General features: G+C 49.2%; 1 protein-coding gene across 2 annotated transcripts in view; it reads left to right on the top strand.

The window, feature by feature from the left end:
• LOC134440741 (striatin-like) overlaps positions 1-11,525 on the top strand; it is a 72,341-nt gene that overhangs the window by 25,775 nt on the left and 35,041 nt on the right. For both annotated transcript variants that reach the window (XM_063190843.1, XM_063190842.1), the window contains exon 2: positions 2,823-2,926. In XM_063190843.1, coding sequence (XP_063046913.1) covers positions 2,823-2,926 — 104 coding nt within the window. The remainder of the gene's footprint in view (positions 1-2,822; positions 2,927-11,525) is intronic.

The following is an 11,525-nucleotide window of genomic DNA, read 5'->3' as shown; positions in this document are numbered from 1 at the left end:
GGTGGGTATACTGTATATCTGAGCTTTTTTGGAAGTGGGTATGCTGTATATATTTGTGCTATTCTAAATAATGGATCGATCAATTTTAAGTGGGTATATTGTAATCCCTGAAATTTTGAAGTGGGTATACTTCGTATACCTGCGTTCTACATAGACTACACCACTGGTAAAGATACAGTATGATTGGAAATTTGGAATCAAGCAACTGAATCAACCTCAGAATCCCTCTATAGAGGGGAGCCTCTGTCTGTCTCCTGAGCCTTTTATTTCCTTGTCTCCATAATGTGATGGTAAAGCACACACAGCAAGGTCATGTAGGACTGTGAGAATGTGGGTTTGCAGTGAAGGGGAGCGAGGACTGCGGGAGTCAGGACTGCTCTGCACTGGCTGTGGCTGTGAGTGGGTGGAACACAGTCCGCTCCTGTTCCGTTCTGTTATTTAGACTGAAATCGTGACGGATTATAAGGATGCCTACCCGTGAATCATGATGTGGGCAGCACTTTCAAGGAGTACAAGCTGTTTTTGTGTTTGCTTGTGTGTGTGTGTTGATTCTGGATGTGCAGGTTTGGATTTTGGTCCCAGACCTGCCAAGGATCCATTCTTCTTTTCTCCCTTGTTTTATTTAAAACCTGAAGGAAATTGGGTAATAAGGACCAGCCCAAAGCTGTTTCATTTCAGCCTCATTGTCCTTATGCCCAGATAGGCAAATAGTTTGAGTGATACCATATTTTGATGCAACAATGTTGATTTTCAGCTTTGATTGATAATGAGGTGTCAAACTAAAGAGAATGCTAAGGTAGTTGATCTGGTGGCCGCCATGATGTTTTTTTGTACAGAGGAGCTGACGCATAGCATTCGACAGTACTGCTCTGCTCGGTTCAGCCAGCCGAAGAAACGGGGGCTGGTTTTTGAGTAGCAGTGCTACCGTGCCGTACTTCCAATAAACGGCAGCCGAGTCCTGCCGTGTTGAGCTGTACCGGGTAGAAAACGGGTGGTGGAAAAGGACCTAATCACTTGTCCCACAAGGGACAGGACCAGAGAGTCAAATCAGCTTTTAGCCGTCACATCACATGTTATGTGACCACAGACAGAGGGTGACTTGGCCCGCTGTGGCCGGTTTTGTTTTTGAAGGGCCCTTGTGCATAACGCATACCAATGAAGGAGCTTCACCCTCTGTGGGCACTTCAGACAGACTGTGAAAATGCTAAAATTGACTCTGGATGCTTTGTGGTGAAGTGGCACATCAGGCTTAGATGGGTGGGAAGTGGAGAGAGGATCTCTCTCGGATCTGTTCAGATCCGGTCAGACGGCAGACTTCAGTATTTCTGAGGAAATGTATTCAGCTTGTCTAAACCTGCCTTTGGACAGCGTCACTACAATCGGGTCAGTTGTCTGCATGTGTGAGTAGGCAGCAGCGTATTTGGGAGACAAAATCTCTGTGGCTTAACTTCGCCTGTGGTGTTTTGCTGGGAATTTTGTGTGTGTGGTATGATGGTATGTTTTTAGTTTTGTCCCATCAAAGTGCGTGCGTGCGCGCGCGTGCGTTTGTGTGTGTGTGTGCAAAATATGGAAGACAGGGCAAGCATGTTTCCTCAAATCACTGTAGGCTGCAATTGCTAGTGCACAGTCAAGCTGAAAGTGCATCATATCCTACAAGTGTTTGGGTTTTTTAGGCCTAGCATTATTCCTTGCTTTCCTGAAAGACAAATGCCACATCTATCCTTCCAGACCACCTTCCTGCCTGCCTAAATGCTCGGCTTCTACACAATGTTTCAGCTGCTCGATTTTCCTTGGAGCGTGTTTCACTGGATGGAAAAACTAAATATTGGAGTAGTACTGGTGCTCCTACCCAAGGCCTTTCATTTGAGCAGATTTGGTAGCGGCGAGGACGGAGAGGCCTCAAGATGACATTAAATGGAGCTTTGTGGCAATTTTGATGTGTTGAAAACCCTCTAGACTTTTCCTGGCCAGTAAATCTTGAGCAAAAACAATATAGCGTAACTCAAGCGACATAAGCATCCGGCCTTTACCACTGCTTACCTTTTGAGTGTCTGATTCTTCTGTTTTTATACGCTTCTTAGGAGAGAATCATAAACACCCAAATGAGCAAGAGCAAGAAGGTGTGTGTGTGTGTGTGTGTGTGTGTGTGTGTGTGTGTGTGTGTGTGTGTGTGTGTGTGTGTGTGTGTGTGTGTGTGTGTGTGTGTGTGTGTGTGTGTGTGTGTGTGTGTGTGTCTGTGTGTGTGTGTGTGTGTGTGTGTGTGTGTGTGTGTGTGTGTGTGTGTGTGTGATTATGGAGATTAACCAAGTGTATGTGTGCGTCCGTGTGCTTGTGCGTGTTTCCCGAAACATTCTGGCAACCCCACATATAGCATTCCTGCCAGTATCATTCTGTCAGCAGCAAGAGGAGTCTCAGTCCAACACATTCCACCGAATTAAGTTGTTAGATATCAGACTTGCTGTCTTCCTCCTCTGGGCTTTGTTTATTACAGCAGTAGTTGGATAATGGAAGCCTGCTATTTTCTTTGGTTTCAGCATGTAACAAGCAGTGTTCTTAGTGTTTCTGTGTGTGTGTGTCTCTTTCTCTCTCTCTCTGTCTCTCTCTCTCTCTCTCTCTCTCTCTCTCTCTCTCTCTCTCTCTCTCTCTCTCTCTCTCTCTGCCTTTGGAAGAGTGGGTGGTCTGTTTTTTTTTTAAATGTTTGTATTCCTGAGAATTATCTTAGTCCTACAGTAGGCTATACAATTGGTGCGATTTCATTTCTTCTTGCAGTACCTAACGAGCTGCGTGTTCTCTGTGTCTGTTTCCATCTGTGTTTCCTATAGGCCCAGATCGCGTTCCTGCAGGGGGAGAGGAAGGGCCAGGAGAACCTGAAGAAGGACCTGGTGCGGCGGATCAAGATGCTGGAATACGCCTTGAAGCAGGAGAGGTGCGTTACACCCTCTACTTTCCTTTTCCACTAGTATTAGAACTCCACATTCTCTTCAGCAGCCCCTGATGTGATTGGCCACTGATCAGCTGCACTCACTCAATCACTCCCGTGCACGTGCACGCACACGCACACTCGCATACACACTCTCACTCCCATACTTGCACTCACACTTTCACTCACAAACTCGCACTCATGCACACTCACTCACTCACTCACTCACTCACTCACTCACTCACTCACTCACTCACTCACTCACTCACTCACTCACGTAAGATGTGTGCATCACACACCCACACATGAGAGAGTGAGAGAGAGCGAGCCTAGATGAGATGAAACTTAATAACGCTGTAGTGGAAGTCTTTTCTGAGCGTGCTCAGAGCACGGCCTAACTCGATTTGATCTCTTTTTACCATTTCCCATCACTCACTCACTCACTCACTCACTCAAGCCTATTCTCTTTTTTTCTCCTCACTCCCTCTCTCTCTCTTTCCTCTGGTCATTGGCGTCATGCCTGTTCACCCAGAGTGCGGTGCAGGCCTGTTATGAGGATAGCCGGGGTGAATTGGTGGAGTGATGGTGTTACACTCTGAGGAGAGCAAATAACACAAAGGAGGCGCGCAAGTCAAGTTTGTTTTGCTTTTTACTATGATTTAAAGTAGGGCAGCAGAGCAATAACACAAAGCAACAGAAAAACAATGAAAATGACGAGGTTGTGAGAGCCGGCCCTCCAGCTTTGAAGTCCTCGTCTGAGGCACGCAGCTGAGAGGGGGAAAAGCGACCAGCAAAAGGATCCAAAGCCTCTGCGCTCGCGGCTCTCCGCAAGTAGAGCAGCCCGATGGTTTTGTATGCTCAGGAGGGCCTCGCGTCCAATCAGCAGCCAGCAATCACGGGACCCGATGAGTGAACGCACCTGCACACAAACACTAGGCAGCAGTCATGCAATGCAACTGATTAGGTAGTCATACGCCCATAGCTGGGCGTGACACCCTCCCCCTTAAAGACAGCAACTCCAGCCCCGTAAAACAAAAAAATGCATGCCAAGAAGAAAAAACACTCACACCACCCTACACCAAAACATAGGCTACGTGAACTCACTCAGTCTCCACCCTCCGGGGCACGGGAAAGCGCATCCGCCACTACGTTCTCCGTGCCCCGGATGTGTCTGATATCTAGATGGTAGGGCTGGAGAAAGAGACACCACCTCATCAGTCTCTGATTTGGGTTCTGGAGGGAGTGCAAGAAGGTTAGTGGATTGTGATCGCTGAAAACCACTAGAGGTACCCCGCGACCCCCCACGTACACTTCAAAATGTTGAAGTGCCCAGATCAATACCAGCGCTTCCTTCTCAATAACAAAGTAATTTAGCTGGTAAGACAAAACATTTTGTGAGAAGAAACACACAGGATGCTCCACTCCACTTTCATCCTCCTGGAGCAATACTGCCCCAGCGCCCACATTACTGGCATCCACGTGAATTTTGAATGGTTCATCTAGGCGAGGCGCCATCAACACGGGAGCGGAGGTCAAAAGACCCTTTACTCCGTCGAATGCTCTTTGGCAGTGGTCGGTCCAAATGAACGCAGCAGTGGACTTCAGTAAGTCCGTTAATGGAGAGACCACTGTCGAAAAGTTTCGGCAGAAGCAGCGGTAGAACCCCACCATTCCCAAAAAACGCATAAGCTCCCGTTTAGTGAGTGGTACGGGGAAACGGTCAATCGCAGCTACTTTAGCGCGTATGGGTCGTACCTGGCCCTGACCCACCACCCTTCCGAGGTAGGTCACGGTCGCCCCAGCAAACTCACACTTCGCCAGGTTGACCGTGAGCCGCGCCTCGGCAAGGCGGTGGAAGAGCGCGCGCAGCCTCTGCAAGTGAGCTGGCCAAGTGTCACTGACCAAAATTACGTCATCAAGGTACACCGTTACGCCTTCCAATCCTGCAACGACGATGTTCATTAATCTTTGGAAACAAGCAGGGGCGTTTCGTAGGCCAAAACTCATCACGCGGTAAGCGAATAGGCCATTGTGAGTAATGAAGGCTGAAACTTCCCGTGCCCTGTCTGTCAGCCGCACTTGCCAGTAGCCCTTCAGTAGATCTAACTTGGACACGAATTTTGCAGCCCCTACCTGATCAACGCAATCCTCTATTCGGGGCAGAGGGAAAGAATCGGGTTTGGTCACTGCATTCAATTTTCTGTAATCAGTACAGAATCGAAAAGATCCGTCCGATTTTTTAACTAGCAAACAAGGAGATGACCAACCTGAAAAAGAAGGCTCAGCTAAACCATTCTCCAACAGATACTGAACCTCCTTTTCAAGCACTCCTCTTTTCTCCAACGGAACGCGATAAAATCGCTGGCGAATTGGTTCCGCTTCCCCCACATTAATGTCGTGCTGAAGCACATCGGTTTGGGTGGGCACATCTGAAAATAACACCGTAAACTCGTCAAACAATTCACGGAGTTCCTGCTGCTGACTCGTGTCTAAGTGATTGATCAGTGAGGACAAGTTTTGTAATGTTTCTGAATTTTTCAACCGCCCCTGTAAGACACAATCATCTACAGTCTTAACCTCCTCGTCCAGCGCTGCCACCGCTGGAGGAGGAGGGACCTCCCCAGGATTGCTGTCCATCAGCACCCCCTCAGTTCGCGCCAAAGGAGGAGTGTCAATCACCCGGGAGCTGTCCACTAGCACCACAGGCGACGGACACTTCTCTTGATTACGGGCATGGTATGGCTTAAGGAGATTGACATGACACCGGTGTGTCTTCTTCCGCCTTTCTGGGGTTGAGAGCGTGTAGTTATCATTTTGCCCACAACGAATTATTTTATACGGTCCCGAAAATTTTGCCTGCAACGGAGACCCGACAACCGGAAGCAGTGCTAGGACCCGGTCCCCAACAGTAAACACACGATGCTCAGCACGACGGTCAAACAATTTTTTCATTCGTGTCTGGGATTCTCCCAGCCTGGAACTAGCCAGTTGCCACGCGGAGAATAGACGTCGCCGGAACCCCGAGACATAATCTGCCAAATTACCCGGGGGATCCAAGTCAGTCCATTTGTCATGCAGGACCGACAACAGCCCACGCACCCGGTGGGTGGCCAAAGACGAGATCATTTGGGCTGAAGCCGGTACTTTCATGGGTCACTTCACGGGCAGCCAACATTAACCACGGCAGACCCTCCTCCCAGTCACCCCCCAATTCGACGCAGTAAGCTCGTAGCAGCGACTTTAAGGTGGAGTGAAAGCGCTCCAGGGCCCCCTGGCTTTGGGCGTGATATGCAGTGGACAGGTTTTGCTGAACACCCAACTTCGGCAAAAAACTTGGAAGTGAAATTACTACCTCTGTCCGACTGAATTACTCTCGGCAGACCGAAGACCGAAATGAACTGACTAAGAGCCTTGACCACAGCTCTAGAGGTAATTGAGCGCAGCGGATAAGCAGCCGGGTACCGTGTAGCTTGACACATTACGGTCAGGAGATATTCACTCCCACTCTTGGAGCGAGGCATCGGACCAACGCAGTCAATTATGAGATGTTCAAACGGAAAACATGTCGGTGCAATAGGGCGTAAAGGGGCTGGTTTTAGGACCACATTCGGTTTTCCCGTCAACTGACATGTATCGCACGTCCTGACATAGGCAGAGACATCACGCTTAACACCCGGCCAGAAAAAATATCTTAACACGCGATCATATGTTTTTCTGACCCCTGCGTGACCAGCCAAATTATCATGCGCGGTTTGGAGAACAGAGTTTCGAAGCTTGTCGGGAACAACAACTTGGATTATCGGGTCACCCACTAGATGACCGTTGTGAGGCGACCACTTACGCAGCAAAACATTATCTTTGATGAAGTATCCCCTAGCTTTACTACGTATGTCTTCATCACTGTCCACAAACGCGTACAATGTTTTGAGCGTCTCGTCATGGCGTTGTGCGCTAATCAAATCATCACGAGTAATCGGACAAGGGTAACCAGCCAGCGAAAAGGTTTTTCCATCGCGGGAAGCTCAGCTCCACCAGCCTTCAGGCTGGCGGCGCGGGTCATCACACACGAAGGAAACACCTCAGGAAAACGCGCCCCACACTCGTCCCCAACAGAATGTGGGGTCTCCCCAACCACCAACGAAGGCACGGGCTCAGCGAAAATTTTGTCCCCTGCCAGATCATTCCCCAAAATCACAGAAACCATATCGACTGGAAGCTCAGGGCGAACAGCCAGTTCGACAGTACCCCGCACAAAGCTACAATCCAAATGAACCCTATGTAGTGGTGTAGACAGGGTGTTAAGGCCTATGCCACGAACCAAAAGGGACTTTCCGGTATAGCTAGCAGAAGAAAAGGGTAACGCCGACTGTAAAATGAACGAGCTGCTAGCGCCAGTGTCTCGCAAAATCTTAACGGGAACTTCGCGACCACCGCTGGCAAGCGACACCGAACCCTCAGAAATAAACGGCCGGAATGAACCAGCAGCACCGGCAGCACACATGGAGACAGAGGAAGGCGTAACCGGAGAAACCTCGGAGACCGGGGTGGATGGCATATCGATAGCCAAGACCGTCGGCCTCGCAGGAACAACCTGACGCCCCCCTCGTTTAGCTTTTAACAATGGGCAATCGGCCTTCCAGTGTCCCAACTCCCCACAGTAGTTGCAGGTCCAATCGCGAGCTAGATTTTTATTCGACGAAGAACGACGATCATAAATTGAAGCCGCTGGCGCAAGCGCAGAATTGGACGAAGGGCGAATGGCAACAGACTGCAGGCGATGGGTAACCTCCCATTCATCCGCCAGCGCGGCCGCCTGCGAAGCTTTTGTCACGCCACGCTCCATAATAAATGTAGCAATCGTTGGAGGCAGAGTTTGCTTAAATTGTTCCAATAATACCAAGTCGACCAATGCGTCCAGCGACTCAGCACTAGCGGATCTGCGCCAACGACCAAACTGTAAGGTCAACTCACGAACGAACTCCGTATGAGATTGCGTCCCCCCCTTACGCATAGTTCGAAACTGGTGCCTATAAACCTCAGGCACCAGCTCGTACTCATTCAGCACAGCGGCTTTGACTTTAGCATAATCTTTACGGTCCTCCCCGGAAAGAGACGAGCACGCCCGTTGCGCCCGACCAGTCAGTACGCTCTGGAGAAGCAGCGTCTTTTCTATACCAGACCACGCATGCGCATCAGCCACACATTCAAACAAATCAAAAAACGCGTCTACGTCTGACTCATTGAAGTGTGGGACCAAGCGGAGATTTTTCGCTACATTCAATGTGGCCGACGAGGCGGAGTCAGAAGGAACAGGTTGGGCAGGCTGGCCTGAGAGTTTACCTTCTCTAATTAGATCCAGACGCTGCTGTTCAATATCCAACTTTTTCGCCTCCAAATGCAGGCGGTCAGCGTCACTGTCCCTAATAAATTTAAGGCGCTCTAGCTCCGCCTCGCGTTGAAAAGCGAGTAATTCTTTCTGCTCATCAAATGACAACCCACCCATGACAGCTGGGACTGACGAAGGCGAGGGTGGTTTCGCAACAGGGAACCCCTGCTGAACCGACGGAGGTGAATCCGTCGCCTCAGCAGGCGGAAGCGACAACACCTTCTGAGCCACTAAACCGGCGATAACAACGACACGAATTTGGTCCTTCACACGACGTTCGACTAGGGGCACAGATATATTGTAAGCCCCGGCGAGCTCCAACAGGTGTTCCTTAGTCATAAGGTCAAGGAGCGCCAACGACGGAGATTTAACAAATTCAGCTACAATTTGGGCCGCCATCGCAACGCAAAAAAAACCACAACCTCAACGTAACCGAAAAAACAAGTGCCACCCCCCAGCAGTAGAACACGCAGCACTCACGATATAATTCACCGCTCACCCTTCCAGACGCCCACTAAACCCCCCAGCCCACTAATAGTAGATCCTGACTCTTCAGGCGGCGTAAGGCCGGGGATTTTAAGCACTGAACTCGTAAGCGTAAAGAAGCTGCCAATGCTTGACAACTCTTGGCTTCGAAAGTGCCCCCGAGACAACTGCTCTAAGCCCCGTACCGCCACAAAAACAAAAAATGCACGCTAAGCGCACACTACACCTGTCCTGGGCGAATGGAAAGCAGAAACATATAACTGCGTATCCCACTACTGGAGGACAACACCCAAAGAAAACGCTCTAGGCAACGGAATAACCAATCGGCAATGTGAACTTAATAACAATCAGCGGAAAAGAGAGAGAAAAACGACTACTACTGCCCCATAGTAACTCGACTCCGGCCCCACCGACAATACGGCCAAAGACCACATATACACACACGACAACCCAAACCAGAGGTTTAACGAGCCCCCATGTGTTACACTCTGAGGAGAGCAAATAACACAAAGGAGGCGCGCAAGTCAAGTTTGTTTTGCTTTTTACTATGATTTAAAGTAGGGCAGCAGAGCAATAACACAAAGCAACAGAAAAACAATGAAAATGACGAGGTTGTGAGAGCCGGCCCTCCAGCTTTGAAGTCCTCGTCTGAGGCACGCAGCTGAGAGGGGGAAAAGCGACCAGCAAAAGGATCCAAAGCCTCTGCGCTCGCGGCTCTCCGCAAGTAGAGCAGCCCGATGGTTTTGTATGCTCAGGAGGGCCTCGCGTCCAATCAGCAGCCAGCAATCACGGGACCCGATGAGTGAACGCACCTGCACACAAACACTAGGCAGCAGTCATGCAATGCAACTGATTAGGTAGTCACACGCCCATAGCTGGGCGTGACAGATGGGCACCATGGGTGTCAGCCCCGCCACCTGCTTCATCACCTTGTGGGAGGCAGAGGAAGACACCAGGGTCTGTCCGTCTGTCTCACTTTTGTTTACTTCATTCTATCTCGCACTATCGCTCACCCTCTAGCTCAGGGGTGGGGAACCTATGCCGTTTGCAGCCCTTGAGGCCCTCGATATAATTTTAATGTTTTGCAGCTTCACATGAAATGTGACATATTTTGTAAAGGAATCTTAGAAATTACTTTTGCAATACAATTAAGTTATATACAGGGTACCTAGAGAAGGAGGGGACAGTTTTAAAGGTGCCCTAAAGTGCAGGGGGAAATCCTGGTTTGTGTTCAGAGTACGGCCCCTGGAGGACTTTTACGGCCCTCGGATGAATTTGAAGTGGCCCCTCGAATGGAAAAGGTTCCCCACCCCTGCTTTAGCTCCATCTCTTTCCTTTTCTCTTTTTTCTGTCTTTCTTTAGCGTGCTCTCTCTCTCTCTCTCTCTCTCTCTCTCTCTCTCTCTCTCTCTCTCTCTCTCTCTCTCTCTCTCTCTCTGTGCGCGTCTCCTGTTCTGCCTGTGTGAGTTGGGATCACTCGTTGGGAAAGAGCTGTGGCGTTATCAAGGTCACCGCTGTTCTATTTCCGGGAGTAAAGGGGTCTCCAGAAGGCAGCTAGTCAGTCAGTCAGTCAGGCCCCCTTTCCTCTCTTTCCTCCTCTTCTCCTCTCTTTCCTCCTCTTTCCCCCTCTATTTCCTCCTCCTCCTCCTCCTCTTCTCCTCTCTTTCCTCCTCTTCTCCTCTCTTTCCCCCTCGTCCCCTCTGTTTCCTCCTCCTCTTTCCCCCTCTATTTCCTCCTCGTCCTCCTCCTCTTCTCCTCTTCTCCTCTCTTCCCTCCTCTTCTTATCTCTTTTTGTCCACCATGTCATTGACTCCCCCCACATCCGTCTCCATGGTTACGGCCATGACATGTGTTGCCTCTCCTCCCCTTGAGGCTCAGATGCCTGAGATGAAAAGCAAACCGATGATGTCATCACCTCTCTCTCTCTCTCTCTCTCTCTCTCTCTCTCTCTCTCTCTCTCTCTCTCTCTCTCTCTCTCTCTCTCTCTCTCTCTCTCTCTCTCTCTCTCTCTCTCTCTCTCTCTCTCTCTCTCTCTCTTTTCTTCTCTCTCCGTCTCTTTCTCTGTGTGTCTCTCGTATTTGGAGTAATGCATTCAGTGTTGTTGACTGCATTGAGTCGTTCAAGGTGATGCCAGCCATAGTGACGTAGTGCTTGGACTGGGCTGAAGTCTTGTAAAGGGGAGAGTAATCTGTTCCAGTTGCAGCCCCAGCCATTCCTAGTCTTCTGAAGTGGCCAACAGGTTGACGATGAACGGTTAAAAAAAATGCACAATGTCAGACTCGAGTACACATTAAATGTTCTTGTGCAGGTATGGTGTATGGAATTTGTATCGAACCGCAAGTGTTACTGGCCCAGATTGCTTGTTTGTCAACAATGACTGTATTGTTTTTGTTTGTTTTGTTTATTTTGTACCATCAAGATTTCTACAGGTTGTTGAACCCTTTCATTTTTTCATTGCACCTTTCTTTAAAAGCCTACATTTAAAACTTTTTAAAGTATAGTGATGTGAACAAATGTATTAAATGTCTTTGCTTTTTCAAAGCAAACAATCAAATAAATAAAGTGAAACGTACTTACCGGTAACTGGCAATAAACACAAACAAACAAATGTCTCCTTAAAAGCTTCATTCTCCTCAGCAGATGTGACTGTGTACAGTAGTAGTGTTTTCGTTCCTGCCAGCTGAGCTCGTGCAGAATAGTGGGATGAACTGGGGTGAACTTTGTGCCACTTCCTC

The sequence above is a fragment of the Engraulis encrasicolus genome, chromosome 24 (assembly GCF_034702125.1).
Source record: "Engraulis encrasicolus isolate BLACKSEA-1 chromosome 24, IST_EnEncr_1.0, whole genome shotgun sequence".
NCBI lineage: Eukaryota > Metazoa > Chordata > Actinopteri > Clupeiformes > Engraulidae > Engraulis > Engraulis encrasicolus.
The sequence above is the reverse complement of the archived record's forward strand: the minus strand, read 5'-3'. Positions and strand labels throughout refer to the sequence as shown.